Source organism: Trichomycterus rosablanca, chromosome 1 (assembly GCF_030014385.1).
Source record: "Trichomycterus rosablanca isolate fTriRos1 chromosome 1, fTriRos1.hap1, whole genome shotgun sequence".
Taxonomy (NCBI): Eukaryota; Metazoa; Chordata; class Actinopteri; order Siluriformes; family Trichomycteridae; genus Trichomycterus; species Trichomycterus rosablanca.
The window spans coordinates 38110673-38135973 of NC_085988.1; the positions used below are offsets into that span (position 1 = coordinate 38110673).

Below are 25301 nucleotides of genomic sequence, written 5' to 3' on the forward strand. Positions count from 1 at the left end.
CTTCTATGCAGTGCAGTGTTCTGGCGTCTCCCACCACAATGAAGGAGGAAGCGTAGCGTGATAAGGAGCCATGCTCTACCCGCAGGCTGTCAGCCCTTGAGAAATGGGTGTGAAAGGTGTCAAAGCAATTACAGTAGTATTAGAGCGTTTTCTTCCTCCTGCACTCCCAGTGTGAATTGCAATGTTTTTTTGTCTTTATTTGTTACTCATGTAAGCTGAGAAGATCGCTTTGACAGTGTGTAAGTGTTACAGGGGAATATCAATCAGTTATTGTTTTACACTAGAACACTAGAACAAGAGTTTTCATGAGTTTTTATTGGTGGCTTTTATTGTGAATTTAGACAAGAGGGATCAGTGCTGGGGATCAAAGTTAATTTTAAAGATTATTATACACAGCGAACACTACTATGAAGGCAAAAACAAGTGTATTTCACTTCAAATAGTTAACATTTTGCTTTACTGCAAAGTTATATCTGTTTAGTCAGCCCTATTATTAGAAATAGTAAATGTTTTTGTTTCATTTGACTTATTTCTTTCAAATGAACCTTACTTTCATCTGTTTCTCACTTTTCTTTCTCTCTCTCTCAGAAACCTGGCATGGATCTAGCAGACACCTACATTACATTTGTGCGGCAAAATCAGGACATCCTCAGAGACCGTATGAGTGATGAAATGTACACAGAGAAAATCTTCGATGTAAGTGCCTGCATGGCTTTATAAATACGGGAATATATCAATATATAAAAACTCATACATACGTACACATCATAAAACAGCTTTATTTATTTACTTAAACTGTTCTGGAAATAAAAAAGAAATACTCCAGAGATTTTACCCTTGCAGCCAAAGAACATTCCCATGATCACAATACATATTGTAATATTCTGGTCAAACAGTAAAATTATGTACTATCTTAGTTTATATGTTTTATAACTGTTTCACTTACACAATCCAAAAGATTTTTAACAATTTTATATTACATTAAGTTAGTAAAATGCAGGTGTTTTAAACTGACATTTAAAATTTGTTAATTTAATCAAGTTGGTGTGCTCTAGATCAGAAATGAGCAATCTTCTGTAATAAGCTTTAATAATTATAATAAAAAGACGTAAAACTATTATAAAAATTTTAACAAAGATGAACACTTCATAGTGCTTTCCAGCATAAAAACCATTAAACCACGGATCCCTGAGTTTTTTTTATTATTTTAACCTTGTAAACCAACATTTATCAGTGGGTTTACTTGTACCTAAACTTTTTATCAAGTTTGGATTTCTAAGTAATACAGCCTGTCATACAACCACTGTATTGAGGTAAGGGTTATTAAAGGCAAATCAGAGGGGTCATTTTTGTGATTTCTTTCTGTGGCCTCTGAGAAAATCTCTAGACAAACATGACATGCAAAACCTACAGCTTTCTTTTATGTTACAGTCATTGCTTTTTCTTCCACCAAAAACATTTTATCTCATCTCATGAAAGAGTGGATTATAGTTTTTTAAACATTCACACATCAAAAAGAGGTGGATTAAGAGTATGAAAACTAACTGATGATCTATGGTTAACACTGTTTATTTACCTTTGTAATTAAGGAGGATCAGATTATTAGCTGGGCGGCACTGTGGCTCGGTGGGTAGCACTGTCGCCTCACAGCAAGAAGGTCCTGGGTTTGATCCCCAGGCGCGGCAGTCCGGGTCCTTTCTGTGCAGAGTTTGCATGTTCTCCCCGTGTCTGCGTGGGTTTCCTCCCACAGTCCAAAAACATGCAGTCAGGTTAATTGGAGACACTGAATTGCCCTGTGTGTGTGTGTGTGTGTGTGTGTGTGTGTGTGTGTGTGTGTGTGTGTGTGTGTGTGTGTGTGTGTGTGTGCGTGTGTGTGCGTGTGTGCGTGTGTGCGCGCCCTGCGATGGACTGGCACTTCGTCCAGTGTTACTGTGTGCCTTGCGCCCATTGAAAAGCTGGGATAGGCTCCAGTGTCGTCGTCGTGTCCCCCCCCCCCCCCCCCCCCCCCTTGGATAAGCGGTTAACAAAGTGAGTGAGAGTGAGATTATTAGTCTGAGCATTAATCAGATCTGATATAATTAAAAGAACTGTAATTTTGACTTATCTGCCAGTAAAGGTTTGTGTACATGATTGGTTCCTTTTGTATAATCATTGTCACTAAAACATACCATGCAAACAGGGAAATATTAAATATTATTATTAGTTGTGTTTCCCTTATTAATAATAGTTAGTTTGTTTATATAATCTGTAATCTTTTATATAATTTACATGAGAACAGACAGACAGACAGACAGACAGACAAACAGACAGACAGACAGGGAAATGATTGATCCTGATGGAAATTATTGTATAATTTTCAAACAAATATAATTTATATTGAATAATCAGTAGTAGGAAATTATAAACATATTAACATGTCTCATCACAATGAACTTTATCTGTTTTCAGGCTGATACATGAACATCTCTTATTCTGTCTCACTGCATGGCTCCCTGCTTTGGGCCTCTTTGCCTTCTATACTCTGTATTGTACAACAGAATGAGTGGGAGGTGTATGGAGGTGTGAAAAGTTTTCGGTGAGAGAGGCAATAAGGCCTCTCTAAGAGCACTCATCGGCCCATTGTGACCATTTCAGTGTCTAAGAACTCACCCTGGGCTCTTATTGACCTGTTTATACATGATGGGGTCATGTGTGTGTGAATGTTTGTCTCTAAGAGATTTGTTCTCTACTTATTGTTGTACATTTTGGCATTTAAGCAAATTCCAGAAGCTGTGGAACTAAATGAACAAAAACACTTGTTTTTTTTTTTTCAATAATTTAGCCAAAACACAGAGACACTCAAAAGCCACCATCTTGTTCATGAAGAGGTGAATAGAATTATTGTAAATGTGTATTTTTTATTCTGAAGGTTTTGCATGATGATTTGAAAATGTCTGTATGGATTTGAAGCTTTTAACTGGCTTATAAATAACACATCATCTTCAAATCATTCACACATTAGTTCTACTCTGTTCATTTTTGTCCAATAATAAGGGGTAAGTCTTGTGATATAAATGGGCAGTTGTCAGTAACCAGTTGCAGCTTGGAGTGATGGGTGGATGGATAGATAGACAGGTGGACGGATCTACAGTTGACGAACGTACTGAGGGTATTAACATCTTAACATGATACACCATATTTAAAAAAATTATCATGAAAGGTTGGAAATTCAAGGTTAGAAAATAGATTCTTTGTAAAGCGGCATTGGTGATTTGGTATTTTAATACACAGCTGATGATTATATCCACAGCTTATTCACCAGCCTATCCATTCATTCTTTAATAGATAGTTCAGTTTTATGCTAATTCAACTGTATGTCAGTTGTATTTATTGGTTTTCCTTAACATTTTTTACAGTTATTAAAGAAATATGCACCCCTGTGCCATTATGAGTTTACTCATTTATTTACTTATTATTTTTATTTATAACTGTTATTTTTTTTACTTCCTTTTCTATTTAGATTAAGTTATAGCAAAGGAAAGTCAACATTTCTTGTCCCTGTCCTTGTGTGTTTTAATAGTAGAAGAAAGATCAGTGTTCAGTTTTTACGACACTTATAATGTAAGATCAAACCCATGGGCTTTAGAATCAAAACTGATTGTGTGGACTTTTGAGGCCCCAGGTCTCAATAGCACATCTGTGGATTGTGTTTGACAACTTTATGTGCAGAGCCAGATTGGAGAGATGCTGTGTGTGGGGCTCTTCTGTTTATTTGCCAGGCCTGTGTTGGGGTCGGAGAGCAGCGGTGAGGAGACAGGCACACTGAAGGCTTAATGGGCCTCACTCACACTCTCCATTCTTCCTAATGTGCCTCACACTCACCCAGTCATGCACACAGAGAGGAAACCGAGAGCAGGGTCTCACTATGTTACCGCTCGCCCTTCCTTATCAAACAGGCTGCCACAGAAAGAGTGTGCCTAAAGCAATGCACTTACCTGTATTCTTATTCTGTTTTGTTCTTTTCTTCTCTGTGTATGGGTGGATTGGAGTTTGTGTGAACATATATGGAGATGAGAGCAGTGTGTAGTGTAAGAGGCTACTTTGTGAAAATCATGCTGTGCATGCCCTTGCAGGCAGCAGCAAATCAGCACTATTAAGAGTATGATGAGGTCTGCATGGCAAGGGGCCAGAGTCTTGTGCTTGGTCACGGGTGCCAGACATGCCCTTCACTGCCTCCTTAATGATAAAGACAAGAGGCTACTTAAGTGTGTGATTACTGCTTCACAGGAAGGAAATGTTCTTGGTAATGTGTTCGTGTCTGGCTTCTAGTAATATGAAGAAATGCAACTTGCTCCCACTCACCTGCAAAAAAATTAGTGTCTCATCACCTCGTCCCTCTGTTTCTGTCTCTTGGCTAAGTACCTCAATTAAGGAGAACTCCTGCTTTTCTATTTGGTCTGCATTCAATTAAATGTAGAAGGTGGTATTGCTGATTACCTCGTAGATGAGGGCCAGCAGCGTTTATAACCGTGTATGAATGACTTACTGTTTTGGACATGAAAAGAAAAATGAAGGTTAAACCTAAATAGTTTTTTTTATATTGTAACAAGAAGGAACATTGCTGACATTTTCTGGGCATTGGCTTTATTTGATTGAAAGAAAAAAAAAAAGTTTTTTTTCAGGGTTGTTCTTTGAACAACATACAGCCATAATCAGAAATTGTCACAGTACCAAAGTTGTCCTATAATTATCACTGTTTTATCAGAGAGTTCTAATAATGAACATAGTTCTGAAGTACATTTTTGTGACTGTAGTTAATTGGAAAGTTGATAGTATTGGAGTTTATGTAACAAAGTGGATGCTGTTAATCTTAAAGGTAAACCAAAATGCTACCCAGTGCTTGAAAATCCTGTTTTCTACACAGTAATTTGCTTCTAATTAGATTTTTATTTTACCCAGTGTACTTAACAAGTGGTAAAGTCTGCAAAAATATATATACAGTATATATAAATAAATAATTTGGGAAAGTTTTTTTTCATGCTCTGCCCAAATTGGTGTATGTTTCCTCTAAGTACCTTAGCTTCCTTTCTCCAATTGAAAATGTATGGCACATAATTAAGAGAGAAATCATAGACTGAAGCTCAGATCCAATTGCAAAACTGTAACAATTAGTGTCCTCACTTCCAAAACGAACATGCCCTAGTCGTTTTCTTTATCATTTAAAGTAAAATCATTTTAAAATGATAAAAAAAGGTTTTTCTTAAAATGGTCAGTTTAAACAATAAAAGTCAGACACTCGCGTGGCGCAGTGGTAAAACATGCTAGCCCATCAGTGCTGACATCTTAAGTGTGCGAGTTTGAATCTAAGCTCTGCAAACGGCCGGACGAATGCCTACACAGACAGTGATTGGCTTTTCTGAGGAAGGCAGGGAGGACCTTAAGGATTTCTCATAATTGCTTCCATTACAGCTTCTGCTGGCTGATCAGTGGCACCTGCACACAGAAATGGGGGGATAGTGGAGACTGGGCATTACTATCTGTGCGATATGAATGTCTATATGAACCTGACTTGTGCAGGTGAAAAGAAGCAGTCTGTACTGGTGAGGGCATGTAACGGTTGCAGCTAGCCCATCCACAAAAACAACACTGTTGTGCATTCTAAGAAGCCCTTGGTAAAGTGAGAATTTGAGTTATCAAAGCCTTCCTGTAAGCTTGAACCAGTTCTCTTATTCTCCTTTGACCTCTTTTATCAACATTGCATTTTCACCCAAAAAGTGGCCTCTTGCTGGATTTTTTGTTTTTGTACAATGTGTTAACTCTGGAAACTGACATGGATGAAAATTCCAGGAGATCGGAAGTTTCTAATATACTCAAACCAACCCGTCTGGCACCAACAGCCATGCCACTGTCAGAGTCATTTAAATCACATATAACCCTATTTCTGTGTTTGATGACAACAGTAACTAACACTTTTGACCTGTTCCTTTTTATGCAGTGTGCTGCTTCCACATGATTGGCTTTTGGGTTTTTTACACAAATGAGCAGGTGTACAGATGTTCTTGTTGAGGTGGTTGATGAGTGTATATATAGCTGTAAAAGTCATATATAGTAAAATGCCAAAGAGCATCTGGTATTACCCAAAAGCTCTTATTTGATGTTCTATTTACACTTTTGTACCATGTTGCCATCTAAGAAATATTCACTGTAAAGCTTGACACACCTCAGCTGCTTTGAATAGTTTATTAATTTTATTAATAATGAAAAGCATTGACCTCCTTTTTATACAAGCAGGTGTATGTGCTGGCAGTGTAACATATTATTTAGCTTATAAAGCTATGCTGTGCAATTGACTGAACTTGTAAAAATTATATTTATCACATAAATGATTGAGAATGATTGAGAATACATTGTCAAATGTTCAGTTACTGTGTTTGAGGACATCATGAGCCTTGATGCTTGTCTTGAGTCAGGAGGTGGATCAAAACAAGATCGACTTGTGTCCCAAAGGGTAGGTGGTTTAATAAGGTGCTTTATGGTACGTCGGGGCTGATTTGTTTTTGGCTTTGTAAGCAAGTATTGTTTTAAATTGAATGTGGGCAGCTACAGAAAGCCAATGGAGAGAGCACAACAGTGGGGTTATGTGGCAGCATTTGGTTGGAGTCCAGCCTTGAAATGACAAGACACTGGACAAGAATCTGAGTGGTTTCCATGGAGAGGAATAGCCAAATCTTTCTGATGTTGTACAGCAGAACTGGCATAATCTGGTCATGTTGTCCCGATTCCTTTTATGAAACACAGAGATTGTTGTATTGAATATATATCAGCTCAGTCTTGCTGAGGTTAAATTTTAGATTATGAGCTGAAATTCATAATCAGATATCTGCCAAGACATGTCAAGATACTGAGTCTGTAAGAGGAAATGAAAAACTGAACTGACTATCATCATTTACATTTTCTGCATTTAGCAGACGCTCTTATCCAGAGCGACTTACAGAAGTGCTTCCATAGTAAACATTTCATTACTCTAGTTTAAGTAAACAACAGTCAAAGAACACAAATCTGCTGAAACCTGTTAGAACCAAAGTGTTTTTTTTTTTGTTTTTTTTTGGAAATGGAAAAAATTTTAGTAAATAAGTACAAGTCATCTTAAGGGCTTAGTAAAAAGGTGGGTTTTTAATCGTTTTTTAAAGACAGCAAGAGACTCAGATGTTCGGACAGACAGAGGAAGTTCGTTCCACCACTTGGGTGCTAGAACAGAGAAGAGCCTTGATGCTTGTCTTCCTTTAGTCCTGGGTGGATGATCAAGTCGAGCGAGACTAGTGGCTCAGAGGTTGCGCGGTACAGAGCGGGGTTTGATTAGACCATGAAGGTAGCTTGGGGCTGGTCCATTTTTGGCTTTGTAGGCGAGCATCAGTGTTTTAAACTGAATGGGTGCAGCTACAGGAAGCCAGTGAAGAGAACGCAGCAGTGGGGTGATGTGGCAGTGTTTAGCTTGGTTAAAAACCAGATGGGCAGCTGCATTTTGAATGAGCTGCAGGGGTTTAATAGTGGACATAGGAGCACCTGCCAGGAGGGAGTTGCAGTAGTCCAACCGTGAGATTACAAGTGACTGGACCAGAATCTGGGTAGCTTCCCTGGAGAGAAATGGTCGAATCTTCCTGATGTTGTAGAGGAGGAACCGGCATGCTCTCGTCATGTTGGCTATATGAGGAGAGAAGGTCATCAGCATAGAAGTGGCAGGAGAACCCATGGGAGAATGAGTTAACCAAAACCAGCTTATTATAGGGCATCACATACTTACACTTGCATGTTGAGAGGTAGGAGAAACCAGAGATCCCAGAAGAACTCTATGCAGACATGGTAAGAGCATGAGTTTTTAAAGCTGTGCAGCATCCACCTCACCTGTGTTGCCTCCACGGCTTAATATTTTTATTTAAATCTCATTATATGTTAAATAAATTGTTGATGTAACTGTCATTGTTGATATGTTGCTTTTTCTGCCATGTTTACACTGAGCAAGTTGAATAAATTGCTATGAAAAGGATTATTGTATTGGCAAAGCATTGTCTTATATTCTTAATCATTATTAACCATGAATTAATAGTATGATATGCATTTGTATTACTTGTTTCATTTGCAAGCAACTTAAATATGCTTAAATAGCTCAATGGACTGCTTGAATAGCAGTAAGAGCTGTTGAGTTAAGTAAAGAATGAATAGATTTGTCCACTTTTTTAATAAAATATAAATATATAAGGGAGAAAAAACCCCACTTTTTTTGCACTTTAAAATATCTGCATATCTATTTAAGAAATATAGTAAATGCAAGCCTAATGAATAAAAGCTAAGTGGTTTTATCCCATCACGATTATCAAAGAATTGCTTTGGTTTAGTTCTTTAGAGGAAAGACATTTTAGCTCAGATACATAAAATTCTTATTCATCAAGTCAAGGTTTCTATGTTTTTTCTGTTTTGCTTATATTCACAGCAATGGTACAACACTTGCATGAAGGCAGTGTGTGTTTGGCTGACAGACAGACTGGACCTACAGCTTCACATCTATCAGCTCAAAAGCCTTATTAAAATAGTCAAGGTAAAACCAACTTGTCCATTTTCTTGTAGAATGTCAAACTTTTTGCATTACCTGTATAAGAATTAATAGTGTTTTAATGTGGTTTATTTTTGTTTTGCAGAAATCATACCGTGACTTTAGACTGCAGGGTGTCCTGGATAGCACTTTAAACAATAAAAGCTATGAAACCATTTACAATCGGCTCACTATAGAGGAGGCTACAGCTGCCGTGTCTGCTGGAGATGGACTGCAGGGCATCAGCATGAGAGACAGTGATGAAGAAGAGGGTTAACATCTGAATCATAATTTTCCACTGATTCAAGTTAACTTATGACTTGATCATATAAAATGTTTAAACAAAACATTTTACTAGGGCAAAAGCTATTCTTTTCAACACTGCTTATTCATGCTTAATTGTACCAATGTCACTGCACTTTTTATTTTTTATGTTTAGTAACCACCTGCAGATGTCCAAAATGTTTGTACCTGTTCTTTATTTCATTTATTGTCTGTGGCATTGTGTATTAATGTAAACAATGGTGTCTATTTGAAATGCTGATGATGGTAGCTACAAACTTTTTGTCAGTGTATCCCAGACTTGGTACAAATGGGACCATGTGTGAGAATGTTGTTATATGCTCTTCACCTGTGGCATTATCTTTGTACATGCTGAGCAAAAGTGTGGAACATTAATAAGATTTTAATTGTGTTATTGATTACAATAATATGAACGTTTGTTCAATAGAATGAACAATTATTTGAGTGAATTGTGTATGTCACTGTATGTTTTTGTCACTGTGTCGAAAAAAAATTAACTAAATTTTAAGAGATGTAGGCTATATTTCTATTGTCTTGTGCCTGAGTTTAAACAGATGTTTAATATGTCAAAAATAAAAAAGGTTTTAAATGTAGGTGTCAGCTATATCATGTCTAAGCTTGTTTATTAAGAGTTTTATAGTTCTGCTGCAAAAATAACTGGGGTACTTAATCAAAAATAGCACTGCCAACCGCTGTTAAAAAGCTGGCTAACATACCCACAAAACATCATTATCATGTAAATCTTAATGTGGAATGCGTTCTTACTGAACATATGTTATGTCAAATAAACCAGTTATTAAGGTCACAAATAAGTGACGCAGTCAAACCTATTTGGTCACAGTTTATTTTACATGATGTAAAATATACTGCCTGGCCAAAAAAAGAGGTCACCACCTGGATTTAACTAAGCAAATAGGTAAGAGCCTCCCATTGGATAATTACTGAATGGGTGATTATGTTTCAGCTGGCAACAAGTTATTTAACCCTAACTGATGCAATGAGTATCTTCTCTTTTGTTAAACAACCATGTCGAAAGACACATCCTGTGGTCGTGGAAAAGATGTTAATCTGTTTCAGAAGGGTCAAATTATTGGCATGCATCAAGCAGAGAAAACATCTAAGGAGATTGCTGAAACTACTAAAATCAAGTGAAGAACTGTCCAACGCATTATTAAAAAGTGGAAGGACAGTGGGGAAACATCATCTTCGAGGAAGGAATGTGGTCGGAAAAAAATCTTAAATGATTGTGATCGGCTATCACTTAAACGTTTGGTGAAATCAAATGGTAGAAAAACTAGAGTAGAACTCAGGGGTATGTTTATAGTGAAAGTAAGAGCATTTCCACACACACAATGCGAAGGGAACTCAAGGGATTGGGACTAAACAGCTGTGTAGCCTTAAGAAAACCACTTGTCAGTGAGGCTAACCGGCAAAAACAGCTTCAATTTGCTAGGGAGCATAAAGATTGGACACTGGAGCAATGGAAGAAGGTCATGTGGTCTGATGAGTCCAGATTTACCCTGTTCCAGAGTGATGGCCGCATCAGGGTAAGAAGAGAGAAGGCTGAAGTGATGCACCCATCATGCCTAGTGCCTACCGTACAAGCCTGTGGGGGCAGTGCTATGATCTGGGGTTGATGCAGTTGGTCAGGTCTAGGTTCAGCAACGTTATGTGCCCAAAGAATGAGGTCAGCTGACTATCTGAATATACTGAACGACCAGGTTATACCATCAATGGTTTTTTCTTCCCTGATGGCACAGGCATATTCATCTGGCTCAAATTGGGAGAGTGGTTCAGGGAGCATGAGACATATGGATTGGCCGCCACAGAGTCCAGACCTGAACCCCATTGAGAATCTTTGAGATGTGCTGGAGAAGACTTTGCGAAGTGGTCCAAATCTCCCATCATCGATACAAGATCTTGGGGAAAAATTAATGCAACTCTGGACAGAAATAAATGTTGTGACATTGCAGAAGCTTGTGGAAACGATGCCACAGCGAATGTGTGCCGTAATCAAAGCTAAAGGCGATCCAACCAAATATTACAGTGTGTGACCTTTTTTTTGGCCAGGCAGTGTATAATATTTGGTCACAAATAATTACACATAATATAGCCAAACCCTACTGAGTCACAATACATTCGATGCCACGTAGCTGATTGCACTGTCACAACACGTTTTGTCGCCTAAAATAATGGAAATTACAGTAAAGCCCTCCACCCCTGCCAGCCCTCATCATCCTCGACAAGACTTGAATGACTGTTAACAAAGTCAAGCAGAGGATGTACTTTCTGAGTCATGTAAAGAAATTCTTCTTTCCGTACAGGCTGCTGGTTTAGTTGTATACAACCATATAGAGTCTGTCGTCACTTCGCTGTCTGATACTGTTCCGCCACCGAACGGGATCCATACACTGCAGCGCATCATCAGGTCACACCTGGTTATCCATTGTTTCAGCTCTTATGTGTAATCGCATGGAAAGAATGTCTAGCTGTGGATTAAAACAACCCAATTAGAATATATTTTAGTCAGTTGTACCTTCTTTCGACTGTACGCCAATTTTTTTTTATTATTTTAAGTTTGCAGAAATAAATGCAAATTAAATTTAAAAATATGTTTGTGACCATTTGTATGAATGGTAGAATTTATAAGCTGATGTTATTTACTATATTTTTGTGTGTTTTGTAAGTTAATGTGTAGCCAGAAAAAGCCTTTGTATGTCCAAAAATACTTGGTCAGTTAATGGTGATTGTGATTCCATTCAAACACGATTAATTTAATGTAATATATTCGATCCTATTTTGTCACAATCAAGTATTTTCAGGATTTGGTCACAATTTATTTCTACCTCAGCCAGTTCATTCGGCCTCAGTTAATAAGGTCTACTGTTAAGTAAAACGTTACAGAACAGTTAAAGCATATTGTAAAATGCAATAAAAACAAAAATCTGTAATTCTATTAAACCTTTTTAACTTACAAATGCACAAATAAAAGAATTTCAGTGTTTTCACAAACCAACTTTATTGTATTTTGTAAATACAAACTTATTTAGAATTTGATGCCTGCAACAAACTCAGAAAATTAAGACAGATCTATCTTTATATTAACTTAAATGTACGTTTTAATCATTTGGAAACTGAGGATACCAATTTTTGTATTTTGCAATTGAATTTTTTCTCAGTTCTTGCTTGATACAAGACTTTTGTTCTCAAGACTGCATCGTCACTGTTGCCATTTTTTTCTACGTGGTGTAGTATACCTTTTTTATAGAAAACGGACCTGGACAACAGGCAGGTGAGTCAAGCACTTTGTGTCTAAGCCATGCTGTTGTAGACCATACAAAACGAGGCCTAGCATTGCCTCACTAAAATAACTACAGACTTTCAGGAGGGAAACGTCTGCTTAATGGAAGTATATGTCTTGCTAAAACCAATAGGCGCCCCTTGACATAATGGTATATTTAAACAAATGGAAGTCACCCATGCCATGACCACTGATGCACTTCTATATAATGACGTATGTTGGCTTTTGCATCTTTTGCTGATAAAAGTCTGGATGGACCTTTTCATCTATGGTACAGAGAACTTGACATCCATTTCGTCGTTCTTTCTTTTTGGCCAGTAGAGTTTCTGATTGCATTTCTCAAAGCTGTGGCGGGCTGTGTTAAGTGAAAATAGTTTACTGAAGTTCCGTTATGGCTATATTTATTGAAAGTTTCTCATGCAATGCCAACTGAGGGATCTACTGCCATTGACATTCAAAATGTTTCTAGCTTTGCCCTACACAGACTAAGATTTTTCCAGACTCTCTCAAATCTTTAAACAGTATTTTGTATAGCAGATGATGGGAAACCCTTAAATTATTTGCAATCATGCGTTGAGAAATTTTCTTTTTGATTGACAATTCTATCACTAAGTTACACACCATCTTTTCTTGAACAGACTGAGTCTTTGGTGGAGCCTTCTTTTATACCGAGTCATGATGTTCTCACCTGAAACGAAATCATTTGCTTATTGTGAAATGTTTCAAAACCGTGTAAATTGATAATTCTATACACTGTTTACACTTTGTTTGCCCTTGTCCTAACTTTCGCAGGTACTTTACCTGGCATTTTTACAGTCAAGCTGGTCAGACAAAATATTAAGTCATTTTAATTACTTTGTCAAAACATAAGTGATGTTTAAAAATAATTTGACATTAGGGTGTGTGTGTGCTTGTGTGTGTTAAACTTGTGTCTTTAAATTTCTAAATATTAATATCAATATACATTATTTTAAACAAATTCTTCTGAAGAGTTGCATCCGATATCCTTCTAAAAGCTTATTCGTTTCAAATCCGTAATCAAGGAGTTGATAGTGAAGTATACAATCTCTGTATTTGATTGAGACTGAAGGAGAAAAGAGCAGTGCGCCCTCCGCCTACCGCCCATCTGCCTGAGAAAATGAAGCCTTGGGTCACTTGTACTTTATAGTATAAATGCTGGCCCATTGACATCAACATTAGAATCAGAATCAGATTTATTGCCCAAGTATGATACACACACAAGAAATTTGGTTCCAGACTTTGGTGTCTCTCTGCAACAGACAATGTATGTACAATTTACAGACAATACACTATACAATATACATAAGATTTAGGCAACATAAAGACAGAGCAGGGTGTAAAACTCAAAAGTAGTTGTGGTATAGCAGATAATATTATAGGCTGGCTATTTAATAGGTGATGACCTGAGGAAAGAAATTGTTTCTGTGTTTTGTAGCCATATGGCTTATTGATCTGTTGCACAACTTTCCTTTTTTCCCAATGCTAAACATATTTAAGACGGTTTAATTTATTAGCCTCAGATTTGTCAGTAACTGTGTGATGTTGAAAACCTCCACACATCGTTGTATTTAAGTTGTGAATATGGTAACATCCACTTATTTACAACTACTTTAATTTCAGATTGCTAGCAACATAACATCATATCTACTTCATAACAACCTGTTTATTTAACAATAAATGTGCAGTTTTGTTTCCTACCAACAAAGCACGCCTAGACATCCACTGTGGTGTTTTTTTTTTTTAGCTTTGTGATCACCACAGCACACCAGAGCATCTAGTTTATAATGATCGTAATTGTAAAAAGCTTTTTTAAACCGTCTTAGAATTTTAGGTGAGGCAGCAGCTACAGGTGCTACAGGTATGGTCAATAAAGTTGCGTGTTTATTAATATTTTTTTAAATAATTGTACATGGTACAGCGCATCAATCACAATACCGATCAGCATTAAAATTGTCACAATGTTCCACCGAAGAACAGAATTACAATGTCGCACAACAGTTGTCGAAAGGTTACAATATAGCAAGGTGGTGATGATCTATTGAAAGGTTGTCATTACTATATTTATGCAACGTTGCAAATGTCAAGAAATGGTTTTGCTTGGTAGTATATTTGCATTAACACGTTGCTCGATATACTATGGTTAATAAAAGTTGTCTTTTGTCACATAGGTTCCTCCGAAAGCTATTATACTGTAAATATAATAGCAGTAAATCTGTTGCGTAATCGCTGGACATAATAAAGTAACAGAGCAGCACAAGTGTACAACAGTCGTGGCAGGCTGCAGTCTGGCCTAATTGAATGAAGTGCTGGAGCAGTAAGTGCGTGGGCTTCTGCTTTATAACCACACAACAGTTGCTGATGCTGTTATTGCTGCCCTTTCTTCATTCAGACGTTTGAGTTCTAGATGTTTACATGTTGTGCAGCTAATTACTAGCCTGATGTTTTAGAACATTAGCTTAACTATTCCAATAAATTACCATAAATCATTTGTATTTTTGTTGTATACAACAATATAGGTGTATAGCACATATTTATTTATAGCCTACATTATGAAAATACTTAAAATACGTAAATAAATAGATTTTATTTTTTAAAAAGATGTCTGTTACACATGCTGGTAATGTAAAAAGTCTAAACCTGTATGGTTGTAATAAAATCTAATAACCGCAGTTTACTATTTAATAATTATACGTGCACAATTCTTTTGTGGCTATAGTTATGTAGTCATATAATACTGGAACTCTTCAATATAACAATTGTACATTTATTATTATAATATTGTTAAAGTCAGTTTACATGCTGTAATGTCACAGTAGTCTGTAAGCCTTGTTAGACATTAGACAGACAGGTGTGGCTTGCTGGTGTGCCAAATAATGATTATTTACATTTACTGCATATAGCTAACGCTTTTATCCAGAGCGACTTACATGATGCTTTCTCAGTCCTTATTTTAGTAGACAGCGGTTAAGTACTGTACATAAATCTGATGGAACCTAATAAAACAAAAATATAAAGGTAGAACAGAGGCGTTTTATTATTGTTATAATAATAATAAAATACTTATTATTAATATTATTACGTATAATAATAATAATCATTATCATTATTATTAATAATAATGATAATAATAAAAATAGTTTTAATTTAATAATTGAAATTTTATTTATTTATTATAAATATAATAAATAAATAATTATAGTAACTATTTATTAATATGAATTATATTACTAAAATATTATAAGTAATTAGTACATTGCTAAAATTCGGAAAGACTCCGAATTTCTCTCTTTCCGAACTCTCTCTCTCTCTCTCTCTAACTGAAAGCAGTAAGTGTGGAAATTACAGGCTATCTGACACCCATCTGCCACCGCTTTAACAGCCTCATTAGACCCGGTAAAATTAATGAAGCTGTAAAATTACCTCCCTTTTAAATGTAAACACCATTCTAACGTAATAGGACTATTATCGTTTTAATCAGTTTAATAAATGCTACTAATTGTTCGTATAATTTTAATGTAATGTTAATTAGTCATATAAATGTTTTAATTGTTCTTATAATTTGAATATATTGCAATAATGCAATCTACTGCTTTCCTTTTTTAAAAGACAGAAATACTTTACTATTTTTCATTTTCTTTCCCACTAGCCGGGTGGATTTCATTTTTGTTTCCTCGTGGGGAAAGTGTATAGACCTTCTCTCTCACACTAAGCTCCAGCAGGTATTTATGAAAGACTGGTATCTTACTGAATGTTCGATGCATGTGTTTGTTAAGTCTTTCCTTTATTATGAATTGTACATTTTAATTATAAAAACTTTCAGCTTAAATATGACGCTTAAATACGAAAGCAGGCAAGAATTGTAAAATCATGTTTCAAGTCATATTTTAGTCATACAGTGCAGCGCGATGGCACAGCAAACTGGTTCGTAAGGACCTGTATTTGATCCATGCTTTTGGTCACATTTGTTTTGCCCTGCAACGAATTTTCTCCTTGTGTTTGTTTTAATGAATCAATAACTGTTTGAAATAGTTTACAAAAACATTCTCTATAGACATACACTTGTTTTAGTCTTTATTTGTCTACACTAATTTTATACTATATAACTGTTTGACAAGATAATGCCATTTCAGTTCTTTGTTATTATTATTTTCTTTATTATTATCATTATTATTATCATTATGATTAAGTAGTATTATATCTAAGATTTTTAACTGGAGCTTGCTTCAGGCACTTAAAGAAAAAAAAAGAAAAGGTTTGGCGAGCCAAAAAACGCACAAAATAGATTAGCAACCTGATCATTTTAGGAAGCAGTTTACGAATTGAATACTTTACAACGTGTTTTAATGGATCCAAATATATTTTTTCATTTTTATATTTTTGCTGTTTTATTACTACACACATTTCATTGGTTTATATTGGTTTTATATTTTATGGCACTGTTTTAAGTGATGTGTATTATTATTATTATTATTATTATTATTATTATTATTATTGTTATTATTATCTTCCAATGCCACTATCATTCCATGTTGACCTATGGGCTAATTTACCCTTTAGGTTTTGCACGCGCTGAGATTTCTGTACACATGTCAGACTCTGAAGCGCGCGCGCTTGCGCGTGATGTCACAGGGAGCGGAGACTGGCTGCGCGCTTCCAGCTGAATGATCTGAGCCGCCTACTGATAAAGAGCTGCTCAGAGCACATGGGGAGTTTACTCTTTCACCCACAGCACTGCACTACAAGTTCAGAGGGAACACAAAACAGGTGTTTGGATCGACTTAAACTGAATCGAGAATTTATCTGTACTTTTCTTAGATTTTTTCTCTGTGGCGGTGAGCTCTGGGTTGTATTTGGTCTGTGTGTCCTGTAGCTCGCGCAGCATCGAATAGACTTTATTATTAAGCGCGCTTGATCCTGTGTGTTTGTGTTTTTGTGAACGACGAGCTGCTGAGCGCTCAGGGGGCCGCTACTTTCGATCATGTTCTCACGGTCTACTCAGTGAGAGGAATCAAAGTTTATCCGCACCTGAGTCACAGAAGCATCAGCAGCCGAGTGATGGAGAGCACACTGTACCCCCCGGCGGGAATATTCGGCACCCCTTCACCATCTACGGCAGGAAGCATGATCGCAGGCTCCAAACCCCTGGCGTTCTCGATCGAGCGGATTATGGCTAGGACGCCGGAGCCCAAGTCTATTCTGCCTTTCCCGAAATCGGACACCCGTGCTACCGCGCTGGCCATGTCACCCTCCCGGCTGCACTGCATGCTCCCCATTATGCCACTCGCCTACGAACCTGCGCACAAACTTCATGGAATAGAGGCAAACCACACTGAACCCGAGTTTTCTTTCAGTACCGGAAAGGAGCGAGACGTAACGCCTACGATCGGACAGTATAAACTTTTCCGACCACGGGTTCTCTCACACTCCTCTGTACAAGCTGCCGCCGCCGTACGTTACCTGAACTGTAGCGAAAGCGCATGCGCGCCTCCGCCCGCGGCACTGCTCAACCTGCACCCAGTAGCCTCGTACCTGCTGAATGCTCCGCTGCAGGGGCGCCACAAAAACCTGCTGGTGGACAGAAGCAGATCCGCACACGGTGTGGACTCTTATCACGGAGCACTGGCGCTTAAAGAGCTTTCCCAAACCCAACTACACCAGTACATGAAGGAGAGCGCACATATTCTGTCCGAAAAACTGTTTAAAAACTCCGCCAAGCTGCACTCCGTCTCTCCTCAAGCCAAAGCCAAAGTGTTTACATGCGAAGTCTGTGGCAAGGTAGGCAAAGAAACTCAATTAAAAAAAAATATTATTAAGATGGATTGTATAAATGTTTATTTTTAAGTTTTTACTGCTTTTTATTTAGTTGAGAACAAACTGAGTAGTCACTTGTACTTTAATATATTACTATCACCTTTATTTTAATAAAATTAAATTGTTTTGCAAAAATAACTAACTTACAATGGGAATTTATAAAATTTTATTAGTATACAGATTATTGATTGTATAATGTTGTCTAAGTAAAGGTTTCTAGAATATAGACCATATTGTTTATTAAATTTTTTCCAATATTCTTCATTTTTTACGGTGTATTATTGTGTAACTTACAGGTGTTCAACGCACATTATAATTTAACTCGACACATGCCCGTACACACTGGAGCCAGACCGTTTGTGTGTAAAGTGTGTGGCAAAGGATTCCGCCAAGCAAGCACGCTATGTCGCCACAAAATCATTCATACTCAGGTATACAATAATTTATTTCATTTTTTATTTTAATCGTTGTTTTGTTGTTGTTATTATTATTATTATTATTGTTTATATTGTTATTATTACTGCTGCTGTTGTTGCTGTTGTTGATATTTATAATAATCATAATCATAATAATAATAACTAATGTGTTTTAAGTCCATAAAATATACTAAATTTTATTTAACATTGCCACTTCTCTATTAGGAAACATACTCCTATGCAAAAATGTAATAATGCTTTATTTGTTCATTTTAAATGCAACCATAAGAAATTATCGGCTACACAATATTAGCCTTTTAAAAAGTAACATTAAAATAGGTATTTTCTAATGTCTATTATGTCAATAACATTATAACAATAAGAAAACTGTACAAAATCCTATTTGAAAAATGCTAAAAAGGATTTCCTCTAAAAGAAAATCACACATAACACCAAAGAAAAATGACGTCCATTCGAATCGAAGTCAGATTTAATATCCTTCTTGTTATGCTTTAATAAACAGTCCCTGAATTGTATGTTTTATGGATTGAATTTATAAATATTTCAAGTTTATATTACCAGTAAAATGAATTCACGGACAAACATCGTTAAGGAGGAATTTTAGTATAAGTACGTGGCTTTTCAGTAAATTAAGTCAGAATGTTATGTAAACTCCTCGTTTAGTAAAATAATAATAATAATGTTTATTTAAAATGTACTCGTTTAAAGACTTTAATTGTAACGTTATTCAACCAAAATGCTGAAGACTAATTAATAAGCTGTTGAAGCTGTTAGTTTGGTCAGAAACCTAATAACTTGTACTGTTCGCATATTAACTAGCTTTAAAGTAATGTTGAGAACAGTGTTAAAACACGTAGATATTAATACAAAAGTGCCGTCATGTCGGTTTATGACTCCTGGAGATGGTGTTTTTTCCAGAACATCCTGTAATCTGTAAGGGTCTTCAGGTTTCTTAATGGCTCATTCATTGTTCCTCTTGGACTTTACCTTCAACACTTCCAAGCATGATTGTCTTTTTCAATTAATTATCATAATGTATCCCAAATAAGAAAGCACCAGTTTAATTATTTGGACTTTGAGTGAGAAATTACCTTTGATTTATTCGAGAATTAACTTGTTTGTCTACTTTGCCTTTCAAATTATCCAGTTGTATACCTTAAATATTTAAACATTAATTATTTTAAATGAAAAAGGAGTCAATTGCCATTTAATTTATACATCAACTTGTGCAAAATCTTATAATAAATAGTGTGACTCTTAATCTGAAGAACAACTTCCTTAAATTTTGCTTGTATTGTGAAAAGTAATTTAAAAGGTAATTTAGTTAATTTAGTTTTTAAATACTAATAAATCGCTAATAATCGGTTAGCTTTTAAGGTATGTCTTTAGCTATTATAGATAGTTTAGGGCCAGATCGGCGCTTTCTCCTTTTAAAAAATCTGCCAATGTCTTATAGTATTTTTTTTATTTGTTTGTAGGAAAAACCGCATAAATGCCACCAGTGTGGGAAAGCGTTTAACCGGAGTTCAACTCTAAACACGCATGCGCGCATCCACGCTGGCTACAAACCTTTCGTGTGTGAATTCTGTGGCAAAGGGTTTCATCAAAAAGGTATTTCACTCTTGGCCTAATGTCTTTCCTTCACACTTCAAAAAAGTAAATTAAATATAGTTTGCGTTGTCGCTGGGGTAGTAGGCCTGTTAAATTGACTTGTATGGCATCTGTACAATTTATGTTAATTTATATATTTTAAATAAATCACAACAGTGTATAAGGAACCTTAAAAAAGTTTAGGGCACACTACATCTGCTCCATTTATATTTTCATGTAGAAATATACATACTAAAGATAGTATGTACAGAACACGTACATTTGCAAGCAAAACTAAGTAAATTAAAAAAACTAAAAACTAAAAAAAAACATTACTAAGCTCAAGAAAGGAATACATCATAAATAGGCTGTCAATCTATCTCAGAGTATTAGTTACTTACTCAATTCCAGCAAGGCGAAATTTTTGAGCAGCCAGTTTGCTTACACTATATGGCCAAAAGAATTTGGACACCTGACCATGAGCTTGTTGGACATGCCATTTCGAAACCAAATTGAATTCAAATAGAGTGACCTCTATGCGATCTTTCCTGCTATAATAACAGAGACTCTTCTGAGAAGGCTTCTCACAAGACTTAAAAGTATATCTGTGGAAATTTGTGCCTATTCATTTAAAAGAGCAAAAATCTATTTATTTATCTGATTTATTAATTCTGCTTTTGTGATACCACCCCAGCGATAAGCCACTGTATTATAGCCATATAATAACCTAAATATCTGAAGTAAATTAGATATAAAATAATAAATGGATAATAGACTCGTTGTCAACTTTTATTTCCTTTATTTCCTTTTTTTAGGAAATTATAAAAATCATAAATTGACGCACAGCGGCGAGAAACAGTTCAAGTGCAATATCTGCAACAAAGCCTTTCACCAGGTGTACAACCTGACCTTTCACATGCACACGCACAACGATAAGAAGCCGTTCACCTGTCCGACATGCGGCAAGGGCTTCTGCAGGAACTTCGACCTAAAGAAACACATCAGAAAATTGCACGATGCTTCACCAGGCCCGCAATCACCCGCAACACCGCCGGAACAGAGCCACTGAATTGACTCTATACATTTGGGGTTTCATTCCAAACCCGCACTCCAAATAGTACAAAACAGTGTACAGACTGAACGTAGCAAGACTACTTGCTGTTTTGTCTATTTGTACTACATGGAGGTCGCGGATTTATACATACTTTATATATGTATGTACTAAATCTATATATTATACTATATCTATAGTTTATAAATAATATTCACTCTCAGGGTATTTACTACGTGGTACGTTTTATTACAGACTGCTGACTTTTATTTGTTTGACTTTTTTTATTTAAAGAGAGTGACATCACTATAAGTAAAACTAGTTTATTGTGATGGTGTACATTTCTTTATTGTGTACAATGTTGAATATTTATTCTATCGTCATTTTGTTGCCGTTTATTTTTGTTAAATCAGTGTAAATTATGCAAGACTTTTTTGTAAATAAGTGTCTATGACATTACTAAAACAACAGATAATTAACTGTTATAATAAGGGAAAATACAACAAAAATAAATTACGTTTTATGTCATAAGGTTTCAGACTTTCTTGTCTAATTCCATTGAATAAAGTGTATTTGGCCTAGGTCACGATTCGGTCACTTTATGAAAAATGACCATTAATTAAAATTGCTATAAACATTAATTCTACATTTAATATTAAGGTTGAAACAGCTATATCCCAGCACTCCAACGAGCAATTTGTATGGTCTAGCTTTTTAAATAATGATTACAATTGTTTGTCATATATTAGTTTTTAACTTCCAGAAAATAGCATGTGACTTTAAATGTGACCACACCTGATCATAAGCATATAGAACAGCACGTTCCACAGAATGTTAGCTATAGTAAAAAAGGAAGCTCAAATCTAATTTAAAATACAATAAATTATTAGTTAAGTTAGATGTTTGTGCTTAGAACTCTATATTAACTATATTACCTTTTGTATCAGCTTCAACTCCGTCTGTGGCTTTATGTGGGATCCCGACCCAACATGAATCTGCGCTTCAAGGTGTAAAATTGAGGCAGTTGTTTTGTAAATAATTAAGTATACTGGAATAATAATTAGGAGGTTGCCAGTTCAAGCCAACCACCGCCAGTTGTCACTGCTGGGCCCCTGAGCCAGGCCCTTAACCCGCAATTGCTTGAAATGTATTCGTTCACAACAGTAAGTCGCTTTGGATAAAAGCGTCTGCTAAATGCCGTAAATGTAATTATGGAACGCTGCAAGAGTTGGTCTAACACCCCCTAGTGGAGAGGACTCTTGATAGGGTACAGCGACAATATGGCTTTGAATGAGATGTTTACTGAACGTCTACTTGTACTTCACAAACTGCACTACGCTTTTTCAAAATTCATTGTCAGTTTTTCAAATTTACCACTGACCACAGTAGTCTGTGCAAATGCTTAGGTGTAAGGTCATATTTTTAAAACATTACATTTAAAAATGTTTGTAGGCTATTTTTAAACGAAAATCGATGTATCATCAAATAACTAAATAGTTAAGGCAGTAAATAATATTGTGGTTTAAAAGCCATTTATGAAAAACTGGGAACAATTGCAAATAAGAAGTGGACAACTTATTAAAAACAAAGTAACAAGCAAGAACAGAAAAAGCTACATCCACACCCCTCAACCAAAGAAGTGGGTAAAGGCAAAGGCTGCTCTGACTCCAGCCCTCTGAAACAGGAAAGATAGAAACTGTTTGAACCTGCTGGTTTAGGAAAAGTGAATCTCCTACCACATCAACTTATGCTCCCCTGTACATAACAGTGGTTTTACGGGCAAATTCAATTCAGGAAACAGGGATGTCATGCCACCTCTGGAGCAATCTGGTCTACCAGGTCAGTTCCCACTTGAGGCCCTACAAGCCACAACACAGGGCGAGTTCCCAGAAATGAACAGAATGCTGACATTCCATGTAAACAAAAACAAGGCAGATCAAGTAGTCTGGCAGCAGAGAAATGCAGGTATGCCTACCAAGAAGCTGGCAAAAAAAGACAATGAAAAGCCATGATATATATAAAACCGTCCACATGAAGCAATGCTTATGAGGCTGAAGTGTCTGTCAATCAAACGCAGCTGAGCTCTTTACCCCCATCTGCCGGCCAAACTAGGCAATGCAGAAGTATAAATGGCACAGGTAATAGTTAAATATATTACAGTATGTTGACAGATTAACATGATACTACACCTCCGTGTCTCCAGCTGCCGGTCAAACTAGACCACACAGAGGGGCACAACTCTACCACCACATTATAAAGCCCCTCTAAGGACAAGCTGCTGAAGGCCCAATTAAATTTAAATAAATTTGGGAGGAAATTTAAAGGAGCCACAAAACAAAATACCCATATAAGATAAAAAATGAAGGTAAAAATTGAACGTTGCAGGTTGCAGAAAAAATGCAGGTAAACAAAAGGAAAAACAAGCTCAAGTCATGTGAGAGCTCACCCAAGATGGAAAGCGAACCGCCTACCTTAATCAAATAGTGACGAGTGCATAAAATGGTCAGCTCCTTCTGCAACAAGGGTGGCCATGCCTTGCTAGAGAGAGATTCCAACACATCTGCAAATTAGGAAGTAAAACCCATATGCAGATATTTTATTAAGGTACAATATGGCTAAAAAGCAACTAACAAAAAAGGGGGACAGTCGCAAAAGAATTTCCAAATTATTAAAAACAAAGTAACAAATTAAAGACACAGTACATCTGCAACCCACAACAGAAAATGTAGATAGAAAAGGGAAGGTACAGAAATGAGAACTGAATGTCGTGATATGATGGGCTACTCTGGCTGTCTGCAACAAACCAGCATTTGGAAACAGGAAAGTCAGTAGTGTCCTAACCTGCCAGTTGCAGCAATGCACAACTGGGCACCCTACCACACCAACTTGTGCTTCCCTCCACACTCTGGGGCAATCCACTCTCCCAAGACGGTTCCCATGTGTTGCCCTACAAGACGCAACACCGGGAGAGTTTCCAGAAATTAACAGAATGCTGACATTCTGCGTCAGCAAAAACCAGAGCAGACCAAGCAATCTGGCATCACCGTTTCAAGCGAAAAAGGTGTGCCAGCTAGTGCACTTACACAGAAGACAAAAAGAAGTTGCGATAAAAATAGAAAACCAAATTAGGCCGCACAGAAGGGCGCAACTCTTAATGTGAGTGGACTGCCAAATCTCTATTTAGCATCCACCCTTTTACAAAAGTGAGCGTCATTGTTACTGCATAGGTCTAGACATAAGTTACTGTCTTACATACTATACGTACTTGTGTTTATTTTTCAAGTACATGAAACGTTAATTACTCTATCATCATCAACTTTCTTACCCTAATCGCTGTTTTTATGTAATTGCAGACATGTTTGTCAAGCAATAGCAAAAGTAAAAGCAAACCATGCCTTGCCTGAGTTGGATTTGTGTTTTAAAACAAACTAGTATCAGTGTTTCGTGAACTTTCACTAGGTGTCAGTCAATGTCTGATGACTGTATGGCACCTGCTCCACAAAAATTGAAAGTAAAATATATTGGGTTCATATGTCTAGGTCACACTGTCCTAACTTTTTATGATTTGGGGCTGTCAATTAGACTGTTATATCCATTCAAATCCACAGCACAATAAAGTGTACCAAAAGTCAGGAATTTGAATAGCTGTTAAATCCAGTGTATTGTTTATCTGTTAACTGGGATATTATTTGGCTAATATTGAATCAATCTTTGATTACTCATAAACATTTGTCACCATTAGTCGTCTTTTTTATAATAATATTGAGATACCCTTTGGCTACTATTGTATCACTCTTTAATTACCCATGGAAATGTGTCACCATTGGTCGTCTTTTTCATGATGACATTACTGCCGTAGTCCATTGTGAAAAGTCACAGACAAAACCCTTTAACATCAGGACAGGGAGCAAACAAACTGTTCACCAGCTACCTAACTTCCATTGTTTACCTGTGGAAATGATGATTATTATTATTATTACATTTTTGTGGTCCTTCAGACACACAAGTCTTAGCTCGCATCTCAGCATGTCTGCAAGATATCTCACAATGGATGTCAGCTCATCATCTAAAACTCAATCCCAGCAAGACAGAGCTGTTACTTATTCCTGGAGATAAATCTCCAACCCAGGATCTAGTCATCTCTCTTGATGACTCCCAGATCAGACCATCTGATAAGGTAAGAAGCCTTGGTGTCATCCTGGATAACCAGCTGCCCTTCTC

At 36.5% G+C, this 25301-nt stretch overlaps 2 protein-coding genes across 5 annotated transcripts in view; both read left to right on the forward strand.

Annotated features, from left to right (window-relative positions):
* The window catches only part of cadps2 (Ca++-dependent secretion activator 2), a 146583-nt gene extending 137126 nt beyond the window's left edge, over nt 1-9457 (forward strand). For all 4 annotated transcript variants that reach the window (XM_062992326.1, XM_062992335.1, XM_062992332.1 and 1 more), the window contains 3 exons: nt 589-696; nt 8468-8572; nt 8673-9457. In XM_062992326.1, coding sequence (XP_062848396.1) covers nt 589-696; nt 8468-8572; nt 8673-8843 — 384 coding nt within the window. In that variant the 3' untranslated portion in view covers nt 8844-9457. The remainder of the gene's footprint in view (nt 1-588; nt 697-8467; nt 8573-8672) is intronic.
* Nucleotides 9458-17246: 7789 nt separating this feature from the next.
* Nucleotides 17247-21270, forward strand: fezf1 (FEZ family zinc finger 1). The gene is made up of 4 exons (XM_063002552.1): nt 17247-17966; nt 18299-18433; nt 19918-20050; nt 20845-21270. The coding sequence occupies exons 1-4, from the start codon at nt 17247-17249 to the stop codon at nt 21096-21098; spliced, it is 1242 nt and encodes a 413-aa protein (XP_062858622.1). The 3' UTR covers nt 21099-21270.
* The last annotated feature ends 4031 nt before the right edge of the window (nt 21271-25301 follow it).